The 17,382-nt window shown below is 45.5% G+C and overlaps 1 protein-coding gene across 1 annotated transcript in view; it reads right to left on the bottom strand.

Moving 5' to 3' along the window:
• The window catches only part of LOC118938358 (glutamate receptor ionotropic, NMDA 2A-like), a 348,126-nt gene that overhangs the window by 28,188 nt on the left and 302,556 nt on the right, over nt 1–17,382 (bottom strand). Inside the window, exons 7-9 of the mRNA XM_036941969.1 lie at nt 4,734–4,905; nt 3,422–3,575; nt 95–220 (exon numbers count right to left, since the gene is read on the bottom strand). Coding sequence (XP_036797864.1) covers nt 95–220; nt 3,422–3,575; nt 4,734–4,905 — 452 coding nt within the window. The remainder of the gene's footprint in view (nt 1–94; nt 221–3,421; nt 3,576–4,733; nt 4,906–17,382) is intronic.

Raw genomic sequence — 17,382 nt, 5'->3', positions numbered from 1 at the left:
GTGTGTGTGTGTGTGTGTGTGTGTGTGTGTGTGTGTGTGTGTGTGTGTGTGTGTGTGTGTGTGTGTGTGTGTGTGTGTGTGTGTGTGTGCCTACCTCTCCCCTGTGCCAGGTTCCTGTTAAAGCCCAGAGGGCTGATGTATTCAAACATGAACACAGCCATCGCTGTTACCAACAACAGCATCACAAACATCATGATCCACACCGTCGCACTGAACGGCTCTGAAACACACAGAGAGAGACAGAGACATGAATACAAACAGAGACAAACATCAGATTAGATACACACAGAGACACAAATCCGATTAGATACACACAGAGACACACATCAGATTAGATACACACAGAGAGAGACAGAGAGAAGAGACATGAATACACACACACAGAGACACACATCAGATTAGATACACACAGAGACACAGAGACACACATCAGATTAGATACACACAGAGACACAGAGACAAACATCAGATTAGACACACACAGAGACACACATCAGATTAGATACACACAGAGACACACATCAGATTAGACACACACAGAGACACACATCAGATTAGATACACACAGAGAGAGACAGAGAGAAGAGACATGAGTACACACACACACACAGAGACACACATCAGATTAGATACACACAGAGACACACATCAGATTAGATACACACAGAGAGAGACAGAGAGAAGAGACATGAGTACACACACACACACAGAGACACACATCAGATTAGATACACACAGAGACACACAGAGACACACATCAGATTAGATACACACAGAGACACAAAGACACACATCAGATTAGATACACACAGAGACATAGAGACACACAGAGACACACATCAGATTAGATACACACAGAGACACAGAGAGACACACATCAGATTAGATACACACAGAGACACACATCAGATTAGATACACACAGAGACACACATCAGATTAGATACACACAGAGACACACATCAGATTAGATACACACAGTCCTGACTTCCTTCATACTGTTAGTGGTGCTGTATAGACCAGTCCTGTTAGTGGTGCTGTATAGACCAGTCCTGTTAGTGGTGCTGTATAGACCAGTCCTGTTAGTGGTGCTGTATAGATCAGTCCTGTTAGTGGTGCTGTATAGATCAGTCCTGTTAGTGGTGCTGTATAGATCAGTCCTGTTAGTGGTGCTGTATAGATCAGTCCTGTTAGTGGTGCTGTATAGACCAGTCCTGTTAGTGGTGCTGTATAGACCAGTCCTGTTAGTGGTGCTGTATAGATCAGTCCTGTTAGTGGTGCTGTATAGATCAGTCCTGTTAGTGGTGCTGTATAGATCAGTCCTGTTAGTGGTGCTGTATAGATCAGTCCTGTTAGTGGTGCTGTATAGATCAGTCCTGTTAGTGGTGCTGTATAGACCAGTCCTGTTAGTGGTGCTGTATAGACCAGTCCTGTTAGTGGTGCTGTATAGATCAGTCCTGTTAGTGGTGCTGTATAGATCAGTCCTGTTAGTGGTGCTGTATAGACCAGTCCTGTTAGTGGTGCTGTATAGATCAGTCCTGTTAGTGGTGCTGTATAGATCAGTCCTGTTAGTGGTGCTGTATAGACCAGTCCTGTTAGTGGTGCTGTATAGATCAGTCCTGTTAGTGGTGCTGTGTAGATCAGTCCTGTTAGTGGTGCTGTATAGATCAGTCCTGTTAGTGGTGCTGTATTGATCAGTCCTGTTAGTGGTGCTGTATAGATCAGTCCTGTTAGTAGTGCTGTATAGATCAGTCCTGTTAGTGGTGCTGTATAGACCAGTCCTGTTAGTGGTGCTGTATAGACCAGTCCTGTTAGTGGTGCTGTATAGATCAGTCCTGTTAGTGGTGCTGTATAGACCAGTCCTGTTAGTGGTGCTGTATAGACCAGTCCTGTTAGTGGTGCTGTATAGACCAGTCCTGTTAGTGGTGCTGTATAGATCAGTCCTGTTAGTGGTGCTGTGTAGATCAGTCCTGTTAGTGGTGCTGTATAGACCAGTCCTGTTAGTGGTGCTGTATAGACCAGTCCTGTTAGTGGTGCTGTGTAGATCAGTCCTGTTGGTGGTGCTGTATAGATCAGTCCTGTTGGTGGTGCTGTATAGACCAGTCCTGTTAGTGGTGCTGTATAGATCAGTTCTGTTAGTGGTGCTGTATAGATCAGTCCTGTTAGTGGTGCTGTATAGATCAGTCCTGTTAGTGGTGCTGTATAGACCAGTCCTGTTAGTGGTGCTGTATAGATCAGTCCTGTTAGTGGTGCTGTATAGACCAGTCCTGTTAGTGGTGCTGTATTGACCAGTCCTGTTAGTGGTGCTGTATAGATCAGTCCTGTTAGTGCTGCTGTATAGATCAGTTCTGTTAGTGGTGCTGTATAGATCAGTTCTGTTAGTGGTGCTGTATAGACCAGTCCTGTTAGTGGTGCTGTGTAGATCAGTTCTGTTAGTGGTGCTGTATAGATCAGTCCTGTTAGTGGTGCTGTATAGACCAGTCCTGTTGGTGGTGCTGTGTAGACCAGTCCTGTTAGTGGTGCTGTATAGATCAGTCCTGTTAGTGGTGCTGTATAGATCAGTCCTGTTAGTGGTGCTGTATAGACCAGTCCTGTTAGTGGTGCTGTATAGACCAGTCCTGTTAGTGGTGCTGTATAGATCAGTCCTGTTAGTGGTGCTGTGTAGACCAGTCCTGTTAGTGGTGCTGTGTAGACCAGTCCTGTTAGTGGTGCTGTATAGACCAGTCCTGTTAGTGGTGCTGTGTAGATCAGTTCTGTTAGTGGTGCTGTATAGATCAGTTCTGTTAGTGGTGCTGTATAGACCAGTCCTGTTAGTGGTGCTGTATAGACCAGTCCTGTTAGTGGTGCTGTATAGATCAGTTCTGTTAGTGGTGCTGTATAGATCAGTCCTGTTAGTGGTGCTGTATAGATCAGTTCTGTTAGTGGTGCTGTATAGATCAGTCCTGTTAGTGGTGCTGTATAGACCAGTCCTGTTAGTGGTGCTGTATAGATCAGTCCTGTTAGTGGTGCTGTGTAGACCAGTCCTGTTAGTGGTGCTGTGTAGACCAGTCCTGTTAGTGGTGCTGTGTAGACCAGTCCTGTTAGTGGTGCTGTATAGACCAGTCCTGTTAGTGGTGCTGTATAGACCAGTCCTGTTAGTGGTGCTGTATAGATCAGTCCTGTTAGTGGTGCTGTATAGATCAGTTCTGTTAGTGGTGCTGTATAGATCAGTCCTGTTAGTGGTGCTGTATAGACCAGTCCTGTTAGTGGTGCTGTATAGACCAGTCCTGTTAGTGGTGCTGTATAGACCAGATGCAGCACGTATTAACAGAATATGAGAGGGACAGTTCTGTTTTTAAAAAAAATGTTTGATAAACACAATCTGTCAGGTGGTGAAAACAACACAGACAACCCAAATGTCCCCAAAACACGGGGAGGGTTACCAAGGAAGGCGGACGGGGAGACGGTTCCGTTGCTACGGGAGACCATGACGCTTATTCCAGTTTCCACGAACGGGACGGAGAAATCGATGACCTCAGAACGCTCCTCATTGATCGTCAGAGAGCCGACGGCCATGACAGCTTTCTTATAGACCACCTGGGAGGGAGGGAGGGAGGGAGGGAGGCAAGGAAGGAGAGAGGGAGGAGAAAGAGAAGGAGAAAGGGAGGGACAGCAGGGGGAGAAAGACAAGGAGAGAGAAGGAGAGAGGGAGGAGAGAGGGAAGGAGAGAGGGAGGAGATGGGGAGAGAGGGAGGAGGGAGGGAAGGAGAGATAGAAGGAGAGAGGGAGGAGGGAGGGAAGGAGAGAGAAGGAGAGAGGGAGGAGAGAGGGAAGGAGATACGGAAGAGAGAGGGAAGAGAGATGGAAGGAGAGAGGAAGGAGGGAGGGAAGGAGAGAGGGAGGAGAGAGGGAGGAGAGAGGGGAGGAGAGAGGGAGGAGGGAGGGAAGGAGAGAGGGAGGAGGGAGGGAAGGAGAGAGGGAAGGAAAGAAGGAGGAGAGCAGGAAGGAGAGAGGGAGGGGAGGAATGTGGGGAGGGAGGGAGGGAGGGAGGGAGGAAACGATAGAGGGAGGAGGGAGGGAGAGTGGGGGGAGAAAGACATGGAGAGAGATGGAGTGAAGGAGGGAGAGACAGGTTCTGGGTTAATCTTTAATCTAGTGTGTTAGCGTGTTGTTGTTGATGTTGTTAATAGGAAGTCACTGCTGTATATTATAATGCTACAGTATAATGCTGAGACTAGCCTTTAGCCGTTAGCTAAACACAGTAAAATTATGTTACAGTACATCGCTGAGACTAGCCTTTAGCCATTAGCTAAACACAGTAAAATGATGCTACAGTATATTGCTGAGACTAGCCTTTAGCCCTTAGCTAAACACAGTAAAATGATACTACAGTATTATTCTGAGACTAGCCTTTAGCCATTAGCTAAACACAGTAAAATGATACCACAATATATTGCTGAGACTAGCCTTTAGCCATTAGCTGAACACAGTAAAATGATACTACAGTATATTGCTGAGACTTGCCTTTAGCCATTAGCTAAACACAGTAAAATGATACTACAGTATAATGCTGAGACTAGCCTTTAGCCGTTAGCTAAACACAGCAAAATTATACTACAGTATATTGCTGAGACTAGCCTTTAGCCGTTAGCTGCGTAAACTACGATGTTGTTTCAACTATGAGACAGGACAGAGTAAAACTAACAATCACCTGTATGATATTATAACATATTATAATTATTATTAATCACTCACCTCTCCCACCATCCCGTTCCACACGTTGTTGATCTTCTTCCCATGTTTACCGTTGGTAACCAGGTAGAGATCGTAGGTGAACTTCACGTACTTCGCGATCTTCTTCAGGATGTCGATGCAGAATCCTTTACAGCACTTTTTAATGTAGGTCCCGCCCGCCTCTGTGGTGTTGCTGTGGAAACGCAAAAATAATGATAATCTGTGATTGGCTGAAACTTTAATACCACTTCTTTATATAGACATCTTTCATTGGCTGAAGATTTCAGAACCCCCCCAACATGGACACGTCATTGGCTGAAGATTTCAGAACCCCCCCCAACATGGACACGTCATTGGCTGAAGATTTCAGAACCCCCCCCAACATGGACACGTCATTGGCTGAAGATTTCAGAACCCCCCCCCCCCTTCCCCCCCAACATGGACACGTCATTGGCTGAAGATTTCAGAACCCCCCCCAACATTGACACGTCATTGGCTGAAGATTTCAGAACCCCCCCCAACATGGACACGTCATTGGCTGAAGATTTCAGAACCCCCCCCAACATGGACACGTCATTGGCTGAAGATTTCAGAACCCCCCCCCCCCTTCCCCCCCAACATGGACCAGTCATAGGCTTTAGAACCCCATTGGTTAAAACCCTTTTTATATGGACATTAGCTGGATTGTATAACATGTGGAAATGGTCATGTGTCATTGGCTGGTGGGATGAGAAAGAGAGAGAGCGAAGGGGGGTGGTGGTGGGGGGTGAAAGATAGAGAGAAGGGGCGGAGATAGTGAGAAGGGGGGGGGGGGAGATAGAGTTTTGATCTCCATGTGAAATTTGAAACTACCTCACACAGCTGAGAATGGCCCTTGTAATTGTACTGTAACAGAATAGGTATGTCTGTCTCCATGATGTTACTGTAACAGAATAGATCTGTCTGTCTCCATGATGCTACTGTAACAGAATAGGTCTGTCTGTCTCCATGATGCTACTGTAACAGAGTAGGTCTGTCTGTCTCCATGATGCTACTGTAACAGAGTAGGTCTGTCTGTCTCCATGATGCTACTGTAACAGAGTAGGTCTGTCTGTCTCCATGATGTTACTGTAACAGAATAGGTCTGTCTGTCTCCATGATGCTACTGTAACAGAACAGGTCTGTCTGTCTCCATGATGCTACTGTAACAGAGTAGGTCTGTCTCCATGATGCTACTGTAACAGAATAGATCTGTCTGTCTCCATGATGCTACTGTAACAGAGTAGGTCTGTCTGTCTCCATGATGGTACTATAACAGAATAGGTCTGTCTGTCTCCATGATTCTACTGTAACAGAGTAGGTCTGCCTCCATGATGCTACTGTAACAGAATAGGTCTGTCTCCATGATGGTACTGTAACAGAATAGGTCTGTCTCCATGATGCTACTGTAACAGAATAGATCTGTCTGTCTCCATGATGCTACTGTAACAGAATAGGTCTGTCTGTCTCCATGATGCTACTGTAACAGAATAGGTCTGTCTGTCTCCATGATGCTACTGTAACAGAATAGGTCTGTCTGTCTCCATGATGCTACTGTAACAGAATAGGTCTGCCTGTCTCCATGATGCTACTGTAACAGAATAGGTCTATCTGTCTCCATGATGCTACTGTAACAGAATAGGTCTGTCTGTCTCCATGATGCTACTGTAACAGAGTAGGTCTGTCTGTCTCCATGATGCTACTGTAACAGAGTAGGTCTGTCTGTCTCCATGATGCTACTGTAACAGAATAGGTCTGTCTGTCTCCATGATGCTACTGTAACAGAATAGGTCTGTCTGTCTCCATGATGCTACTGTAACAGAATAGGTCTGTCTGTCTCCATGATGCTACTGTAACAGAATAGGTCTGTCTGTCTCCATAATGCTACTGTAACATAATAGGTCTGTCTCCATGATGCTACTGTAACAGAATAGATCTGTCTGTCTCCATGATGCTACTGTAACAGAATAGGTCTGTCTGTCTCCATGATGCTACTGTAACAGAGTAGGTCTGTCTGTCTCCATGATGCTACTGTAACAGAATAGGTCTGTCTGTCTCCATGATGCTACTGTAACAGAATAGGTCTGTCTGTCTCCATGATGCTACTGTAACAGAATAGGTCTGTCTGTCTCCATGATGCTACTGTAACAGAATAGGTCTGTCTCCATGATGTTACTGTAACAGAATAGGTATGTCTGTCTCCATGATGTTACTGTAACAGAATAGATCTGTCTGTCTCCATGATGCAACTGTAACAGAATAGGTCTGTCTGTCTCCATGATGCTACTGTAACAGAGTAGGTCTGTCTGTCTCCATGATGCTACTGTAACAGAGTAGGTCTGTCTGTCTCCATGATGCTACTGTAACAGAGTAGGTCTGTCTGTCTCCATGATGTTACTGTAACAGAATAGGTCTGTCTGTCTCCATGATGCTACTGTAACAGAACAGGTCTGTCTGTCTCCATGATGCTACTGTAACAGAGTAGGTCTGTCTCCATGATGCTACTGTAACAGAATAGATCTGTCTGTCTCCATGATGCTACTGTAACAGAGTAGGTCTGTCTGTCTCCATGATGGTACTATAACAGAATAGGTCTGTCTGTCTCCATGATTCTACTGTAACAGAGTAGGTCTGCCTCCATGATGCTACTGTAACAGAATAGGTCTGTCTCCATGATGGTACTGTAACAGAATAGGTCTGTCTCCATGATGCTACTGTAACAGAATAGATCTGTCTGTCTCCATGATGCTACTGTAACAGAATAGGTCTGTCTGTCTCCATGATGCTACTGTAACAGAATAGGTCTGTCTGTCTCCATGATGCTACTGTAACAGAATAGGTCTGTCTGTCTCCATGATGCTACTGTAACAGAATAGGTCTGCCTGTCTCCATGATGCTACTGTAACAGAATAGGTCTATCTGTCTCCATGATGCTACTGTAACAGAATAGGTCTGTCTGTCTCCATGATGCTACTGTAACAGAGTAGGTCTGTCTGTCTCCATGATGCTACTGTAACAGAGTAGGTCTGTCTGTCTCCATGATGCTACTGTAACAGAATAGGTCTGTCTGTCTCCATGATGCTACTGTAACAGAATAGGTCTGTCTGTCTCCATGATGCTACTGTAACAGAATAGGTCTGTCTGTCTCCATGATGCTACTGTAACAGAATAGGTCTGTCTGTCTCCATAATGCTACTGTAACATAATAGGTCTGTCTCCATGATGCTACTGTAACAGAATAGATCTGTCTGTCTCCATGATGCTACTGTAACAGAATAGGTCTGTCTGTCTCCATGATGCTACTGTAACAGAGTAGGTCTGTCTGTCTCCATGATGCTACTGTAACAGAATAGGTCTGTCTGTCTCCATGATGCTACTGTAACAGAATAGGTCTGTCTGTCTCCATGATGCTACTGTAACAGAATAGGTCTGTCTGTCTCCATGATGCTACTGTAACAGAATAGGTCTGTCTCCATGATGTTACTGTAACAGAATAGGTATGTCTGTCTCCATGATGTTACTGTAACAGAATAGATCTGTCTGTCTCCATGATGCTACTGTAACAGAATAGGTCTGTCTGTCTCCATGATGCTACTGTAACAGAGTAGGTCTGTCTGTCTCCATGATGCTACTGTAACAGAGTAGGTCTGTCTGTCTCCATGATGCTACTGTAACAGAGTAGGTCTGTCTGTCTCCATGATGTTACTGTAACAGAATAGGTCTGTCTGTCTCCATGATGCTACTGTAACAGAACAGGTCTGTCTGTCTCCATGATGCTACTGTAACAGAGTAGGTCTGTCTCCATGATGCTACTGTAACAGAATAGATCTGTCTGTCTCCATGATGCTACTGTAACAGAGTAGGTCTGTCTGTCTCCATGATGGTACTATAACAGAATAGGTCTGTCTGTCTCCATGATTCTACTGTAACAGAGTAGGTCTGCCTCCATGATGCTACTGTAACAGAATAGGTCTGTCTCCATGATGGTACTGTAACAGAATAGGTCTGTCTCCATGATGCTACTGTAACAGAATAGATCTGTCTGTCTCCATGATGCTACTGTAACAGAATAGGTCTGTCTGTCTCCATGATGCTACTGTAACAGAATAGGTCTGTCTGTCTCCATGATGCTACTGTAACAGAATAGGTCTGTCTGTCTCCATGATGCTACTGTAACAGAATAGGTCTGCCTGTCTCCATGATGCTACTGTAACAGAATAGGTCTATCTGTCTCCATGATGCTACTGTAACAGAATAGGTCTGTCTGTCTCCATGATGCTACTGTAACAGAGTAGGTCTGTCTGTCTCCATGATGCTACTGTAACAGAGTAGGTCTGTCTGTCTCCATGATGCTACTGTAACAGAATAGGTCTGTCTGTCTCCATGATGCTACTGTAACAGAATAGGTCTGTCTGTCTCCATGATGCTACTGTAACAGAATAGGTCTGTCTGTCTCCATGATGCTACTGTAACAGAATAGGTCTGTCTGTCTCCATAATGCTACTGTAACATAATAGGTCTGTCTCCATGATGCTACTGTAACAGAATAGATCTGTCTGTCTCCATGATGCTACTGTAACAGAATAGGTCTGTCTGTCTCCATGATGCTACTGTAACAGAGTAGGTCTGTCTGTCTCCATGATGCTACTGTAACAGAATAGGTCTGTCTGTCTCCATGATGCTACTGTAACAGAATAGGTCTGTCTGTCTCCATGATGCTACTGTAACAGAATAGGTCTGTCTGTCTCCATGATGCTACTGTAACAGAATAGGTCTGTCTCCATGATGCTACTGTAACAGAATAGATCTGTCTGTCTCCATGATGCTACTGTAACAGAATAGGTCTGTCTGTCTCCATGATGCTACTGTAACAGAATAGGTCTGTCTGTCTCCATGATGCTACTGTAACAGAATAGGTCTGTCTGTCTCCATCCCCTCTCTCCTCTCCTCCTCTATCCTCCTCTTTCTATACTCCCTTCCTAGCCATCCCCTCTCTCCTCTCCTCTCTCACCTCCTCTCTCCTCCTCTTCCTATACTCCCTTCCTAGCCATCCCCAGTCCTCGGCCCAGAGACGCTGATCTAACTCTTGTTAATTTAAATGGTCCTCGCTCTCCACAGGAGCAGAATGGACAGACAGCAGGTAGCTGTTTACAAACCTTTATAATCACACTGTCCTTAGGAGATTGATAGGCCAAGTGTAACATATATTACTATATTATTACATGGAGTCTTCTGTATTGTATTATGGGAGCAATGCACTGCACTGCACTGTACTGACTCACTGTACTGACTCACTGTACTGACTCACTGTACTGCACTGTACTGACTCACTGTACTGACTCACTGTACTGACTCACTGTACTGTACTGTACTGACTCACTGTACAGTACTGACTCACTGTACTGACTCACTGTGATGTACTGACTCACTGTACTGTACTAACTCACTGTACTGACTCACTGTACTGTACTGTACTGACTCACTGTACTGTACTGACTCACTGTACTGACTCACTGTGATGTACTGACTCACTGTACTGTACTGACTTACTGTACGGACTCACTTTACTGACTCACTGTACTGACTCACAGTACTGTACTGACTTACTGTACAGTAATGTACTGTACTGTAATGACTCACTGTACTGTAATGACTCACTGTACTGACTTACTGTACTGTACTGACTTACTGTACAGTAATGTACTGTACTGTAATGACTCACTGTACTGTAATGACTCACTGTACTGACTTACTGTACTGTACTGACTTACTGTATGTACTGTATTGTACTGTACTGTACTGTACTGACGCACTGTACTGATTCACTGTAATGACTTACAGTACTGTAATGTACTGTACTTACTGTACTGACTCACTGTACTGACTCACTGTACTGACTCAATGTACTGCACTGTAGTGACTCACTGTACTGTACTGCACTGACTCACTGTACTGTACTGCACTGTACTGTACTGTACTGACTCACTGTACTGACTTACTGTACTGTAATGTACTGTACTGTACTGACTCACTGTACTGACTCACAGTACTGTACTGACTCACTGTACTGTACTGACTCACTGTACTGACTCACTGTACTGACTCACTGTAATGTACTGTATCACTGAACTGACTCACTGTAATGTACTGACTCATTGTACTGACTCAATATACTGTACTGACTCACTGTACTGACTCGCTGCACTGTACTGACTCACTGTACTTACTCACTGTACTGTACTGACTCAATGTACTGTACTGTAGTGACTCACTGTACTGACTCACTGTACTGTACTGACTTACTGTACTGTACTGACTCACTGTACTTTACTGAAATCATGTACTGTACTGACTCACTGTACTGTACTGGTTTGCTGTACTGACTCACTGTACTGTACTGACTCACTGCACTAACTCACTGTACTGACTAACTACTGTACTGACTCACTGCACGAACTCACTGTACTGACTCACTGTACTGTACTGACTTACTGTACTGACTCACTGTACAGTACTGACTCACTGTACTGACTCACTGCAATGTACTGACTCACTGTACTGACTCAGAGTTGTGAAGAGTTATGGTGATTGGTGCAGAGATGGGCAGATTTGATCAGAGTTGTGCTGATTGGTTCAGAGGTGGGCAGAGTTGATCAGAGTTGTGCTGTTTGGTGCAGAGGGGGGCAGAGTTGTTTCTCTCCCTCTTTTTCGAGCTCTCCTCTCCTCTCCTCTCCTCTCCTCTCCTCTCCTCTCCACTCCTCTCCACTCCTCTCCTCTCCTCTCCTTCCTTCCTTCCTTCCTTCCCTCTCCTCTCCTCTCCTCTCCTCTCCTCTCCTCTCCTCTCCTCTCCTCTCCTCTCCCCTCCTCTCCTCTCCTCTCGTTCCCTCTCTCCTCTCCTTTCCTTCCCTCTCCTCTCCTCTCCTTCCCTCCCTCCCTCTCCTCTCCTTTCCTCACCCCTCCTCTCATTCCCTCTCTCCTCTCCTTCCCTCTCCTCTTCTCTCCTTCCCTCACCCTGCTCTCATTCCCTCACCCCTCCTCTCCTTCCCTCACCCCTCCTCTCCTTCCCTCACCCCTACTCTCATTCCCACTCTCCTCTCCTCTCCTCTCCTCTCCTCTCCTCTCCTCTCCTCTCGTTCCCTCTCTCCTCTCTTTTCCTTCCCTCTCCTCTCCTCTCCTTCCCTCCCTCCCTCTCCTCTCCTCTCCTCTCCTCTCCTCTCCTCTCGTTCTCTCTCTCCTCTCCTTCCCTCACCCTGCTCTCATTCCCTCACCCCTCCTCTCCTTCCCTCACCCCTACTCTCATTCCCACTCTCCTCTCCTCTCCTCTGTGATAGTTCTCCATGGGTAATCACCCAGCCATCTGTGTGTGTGAATCTAAGACAGCATTGTTCAAAAACAAACAAACACACACCTGGGACCCTCATTTAACTTGTAGATATATTGTAATGGGGAAGAGATGTCCTTTAGCCGTCAAACTGACCAACTAAAGTCCAAACAGCACTTCTATAAAAGTCACAACATTCTCTACAACTAAGGGGCTCTGGGACTAAAGTATTTAGAAATCTAACCACTAAAGTCAAAACAGCACTTCTATAAAAGTCACAACGCTCTCTACAACTAAGGGGCTCTGGGACTAAAGTATCAGAAATCGAAGGGATGGTGAGGGGAGAGAGATAGAGAGATAAACAGACAGAGAGACACGGAGAGATGGATATATATATATATATATATATATATATATATATATATATATATATATATATATAGAGAGAGAGAGAGAGAGAGAGAGAGAGAGAGAGAGAGAGAGAGAGAGAGAGAGAGAGAGAGAGAGATAGAGAGATAAACAGACAGAGAGACACGGAGAGATGGATACATATATATATATATAGAGAGAGAGAGAGAGATAGACACTCCCATATCTACTGGGTGAAATTCCACAGTGTTCCATCACGGCAGCAAGATTTGTGACCTGTTGCCACGAGAAAAGGGCAACCAGTGAAGAACAAACACCATTGTAAATACAACCCATATTTATGCTTATTTATTTTATCTTGTGTCCTTTAACCATTTGTACATTGTTACAACACTGTATATATATAATATGACATTTGTAATGTCTTTATTGTTTTGAAACCTCTGTATGTGTAATGTTTACTGTTAATTTTTATTGTTAATTTCACTTCATATATTCACTTTATATATTATCTACCTCACTTGCTTTGGCAATGTTAACACATGTTTCCCATGCCAATAAAGCCCTTGAATTGAATTGAATTGAATTGATAGAGAGATAAACAGACAGAGAGACACGGAGAGACGGATATATATATATATATATATATATATATATATATATATATATAGAGAGACAGAGAGAGAGAGAGAGAGAGAGAGAGACAGAGAGAGAGAGAGAGAGAGAGAGACAGAGAGAGAGAGAGAGAGAGAGACAGAGAGAGAGAGACAGAGAGAGAGAGAGAGAGAGAGACAGAGAGAGAGAGAGAGACAGAGAGAGAGAGAGAGACAGAGAGAGAGATAAACAGACAGAAGCACAGAGAGACGGATATATATATAAATATATATATACAGAGAGAGAGAGAGAGAGAGAGAGAGAGAGACCGAGAGAGAGACCGAGAGCGAGAGAGAGAGAGAGATAGAGAGAGAGAGACCGAGAGAGAGAGAGACAGAGAGAGAGAGAGAGAGAGAGAGAGAGAGAGAGACAGAGAGAGAGACAGAGAGAGAGACAGAGAGAGAGAGACAGAGAGAGAGACAGAGAGAGAGAGAGACAGAGAGAGAGAGAGAGAGAGAGAGAGAGAGAGAGAGAGACAGAGAGGGGCACCCAGAGAGCAGTAGGGTGCTCTAAATGTGTCCAGGTCTGATGATGCGATAGTCCTGGGACAGAGGGTAATGGGATATGGAGCTGCAACACTAATCCTAATGCTCTGCTGTCTCTCTCACACACACACACACACACACACACACCTGACATGAACACACACACACCTGACATGAACACACACAGTCACACACAATCCTGTTCTATAAGAGGTCTGTGTTAGATATAGAGTCTGCAGTTGTCTGTGGTCGGTCGATAGAGGATCCTCTCTGAATCAATTTATGACTACTTCTTTTTAATTACTGGTGACAGAGAGAGAGAGAGAGAGAGAGAGAGAGAGAGAGACAGAGACAGAGAGACCGAGACAGAAAGAGAGAGAGTTTTCAGACCCCTTGACTTTTTCACATTTTGTTAGGTTACAGCCTTATTTCTAAATTTGAATAAATCGTTTTTTCCCTCATCAAGCTACACACAATACCCCAGTGCCACCAAAGATTCTGGGTTCGAGTCCAGGCTCTGTCACAGCCGGTCACACAATTGGCCCAGCATCGTCCGGGTTAGGGAGGGTTTGGCCAACCGGGATATCCTTGTCTCATCGTGCACTAGCGACTCCTGTGGCGGGCCGGGCGCAGTGCACGCGACCAGGTCACCAGGTGCACGGTGTTTCTGGGTTGGATGTGCATTGTGTTAAAAAGCAGTGCGGCTTGGTTGGGGTTGTGTTTACGGAGGACGCACGGCTCTCGACCGTCGCCTCTCCCGAGTCCGTACGGGAGTTGCGGCGATGAGACAACAACCAATTGGGTGAGAAAAAGGGGTCAAAATAAATAATATCTGAAATATGACATTTCCACAAATATTCAGACCCTTTACTCAGTACTTTGTTGATGCATATTTGACAGCGATTACAGCCTGGATTCTGTATCCTTCCATCTCTTCTCCTTCCCTCTGTTCTGGATTCTGTATCCTTCCATCTCTTCTCCTTCCCTCTGTTCTGGATTCTGTATCCTTCCATCTCTTCTCCTTCCCTCTGTTCTGGATTCTGTATCCTTCCATCTCTTCTCCTTCCCTCTGTTCTGGATTCTGTATCCTTCCATCTCTTCTCCTTCCCTCTGTTCTGGATTCTGTATCCTTCCATCTCTTCTCCTTCCCTCTGTTCTGGATTCTGTATCCTTCCATCTCTTCTCCTTCCCTCTGTTCTGGATTCTGTATCCTTCCATCTCTTCTCCTTCCCTCTGTTCTGGATTCTGCATCCTTCCACCTCTTCTCCTTCCCTCTGTCCTGGATTCTGTATCCTTCCACCTCTTCTCCTTCCCTCTGTTCTGGATTCTGTATCCTTCCATCTCTTCTCCTTCCCTCTGTTCTGGATTCTGTATCCTTCCATCTCTTCTCCTTCCCTCTGTTCTGGATTCTGCATCCTTCCACCTCTTCTCCTTCCCTCTGTCCTGGATTCTGTATCCTTCCACCTCTTCTCCTTCCCTCTGTTCTGGATTCTGTATCCTTCCATCTCTTCTCCTTCCCTCTGTTCTGGATTCTGTATCCTTCCATCTCTTCTCCTTCCCTCTGTTCTGGATTCTGTATCCTTCCATCTCTTCTCCTTCCCTCTGTTCTGGATTCTGTATCCTTCCATCTCTTCTCCTTCCCTCTGTTCTGGATTCTGTATCCTTCCATCTCTTCTCCTTCCCTCTGTTCTGGATTCTGTATCCTTCCATCTCTTCTCCTTCCCTCTGTTCTGGATTCTGCATCCTTCCACCTCTTCTCCTTCCCTCTGTCCTGGATTCTGTATCCTTCCACCTCTTCTCCTTCCCTCTGTCCTGGATTCTGTATCCTTCCACCTCTTCTCCTTCCCTCTGTCCTGGATTCTGTATCCTTCCATCTCTTCTCCTTCCCTCTGTCCTGGATTCTGTATCCTTCCATCTCTTCTCCTTCCCTCTGTCCTGGATTCTGTATCCTTCCATCTATTCTCCTTCCCTCTGTCCTGGATTCTGTATCCTTCCACCTCTTCTCCTTCCCTCTGTCCTGGATTCTGTATCCTTCCACCTCTTCTCCTTCCCTCTGTTCTGGATTCTGTATCCTTCCAACTCTTCTCCTTCCCTCTGTTCTGGATTCTGTATCCTTCCATCTCTTCTCCTTCCCTCTGTTCTGGATTCTGTATCCTTCCATCTCTTCTCCTTCCCTCTGTTCTGGATTCTGTATCCTTCCATCTCTTCTCCTTCCCTCTGTTCTGGATTCTGTATCCTTCCATCTCTTCTCCTTCCCTCTGTCCTGGATTCTGTATCCTTCCATCTCTTCTCCTTCCCTCTGTTCTGGATTCTGTATCCTTCCATCTCTTCTCCTTCCCTCTGTTCTGGATTCTGTATCCTTCCATCTCTTCTCCTTCCCTCTGTTCTGGATTCTGTATCCTTCCATCTCTTCTCCTTCCCTCTGTTCTGGATTCTGTATCCTTCCATCTCTTCTCCTTCCCTCTGTTCTGGATTCTGCATCCTTCCACCTCTTCTCCTTCCCTCTGTCCTGGATTCTGTATCCTTCCACCTCTTCTCCTTCCCTCTGTTCTGGATTCTGTATCCTTCCATCTCTTCTCCTTCCCTCTGTCCTGGATTCTGTATCCTTCCACCTCTTCTCCTTCCCTCTGTCCTGGATTCTGTATCCTTCCATCTCTTCTCCTTCCCTCTGTCCTGGATTCTGTATCCTTCCATCTCTTCTCCTTCCCTCTGTCCTGGATTCTGTATCCTTCCATCTCTTCTCCTTCCCTCTGTCCTGGATTCTGTATCCTTCCACCTCTTCTCCTTCCCTCTGTCCTGGATTCTGTATCCTTCCACCTCTTCTCCTTCCCTCTGTTCTGGATTCTGTATCCTTCCAACTCTTCTCCTTCCCTCTGTTCTGGATTCTGTATCCTTCCATCTCTTCTCCTTCCCTCTGTTCTGGATTCTGTATCCTTCCATCTCTTCTCCTTCCCTCTGTTCTGGATTCTGTATCCTTCCATCTCTTCTCCTTCCCTCTGTTCTGGATTCTGTATCCTTCCATCTCTACTCCTTCCCTCTGTTCTCTCCTGGTTTGATTGACACCTCAAAACTACCTGATTCTGAAACCTTATTTTCTTCCTCATCAAGCTACACAACTATACCCCATAATGACAGAGCAGAAAAGAAACAGGCTCCGGAGCAGGTTTTCATCAAGGATATCTCTCTGTACTTTGCTCTGTTCATCTTTGCCTCGAATCATGACTAGTCTCCCAGTCCCTGCCACTGAAAAACATCCCCACAGCATGATGCTGCCACCACCACCGTGCTTCACCCTAGAGATGGTACCAGGTTTCTTCCAGACGTGACGCTTGGCATTCAGACCAAAGAGTTCAATCTTGGTTTCATCAGAACAGAGAATCTTGTTTCTCATGGTCTCAGAATCCTTTAGGTCCCAGCTGACTGTCATGTACCTTTTACTGAGGAGTGGCTTTCACCTGATTGGTGGAGAGCAGAAAGTAGTTCTGAGTAGGTAGTGATGTAGTGTAGTAGGGAAGTCTCAGGGTAGTGGTTAGGCTGTCCCTGTGTTGTGGTTAGGCTGTCCCAGCTCAGTTAGACCAGGGCGGAAAGTAGTTCCTAGGTAGGTAGTGGTGTAGAGTCCCAGGGAGGTGGTTAGGCTGTCCAAGGGTAGTGGTTAGGCTGTCCCAGTTCAGTTAGACTAGGGCATAAAGTAGTTCCTGGGGAGGAAGTGGTGTAGAGTCCTAGGGTAGTGGTTAGGCTGTCCCATGGTTGTGGTTAGGCTGTCCCAGGATAGTGGTTAGGCTGTCCCATGGTAGTGGTTAGGCTGTCCCAGTTCAGTTAGACC

This window comes from Oncorhynchus mykiss, chromosome 13 (assembly GCF_013265735.2).
Source record: "Oncorhynchus mykiss isolate Arlee chromosome 13, USDA_OmykA_1.1, whole genome shotgun sequence".
Taxonomy (NCBI): domain Eukaryota; kingdom Metazoa; phylum Chordata; class Actinopteri; order Salmoniformes; family Salmonidae; genus Oncorhynchus; species Oncorhynchus mykiss.
This window is presented reverse-complemented; position numbering and strand designations above follow the sequence as displayed.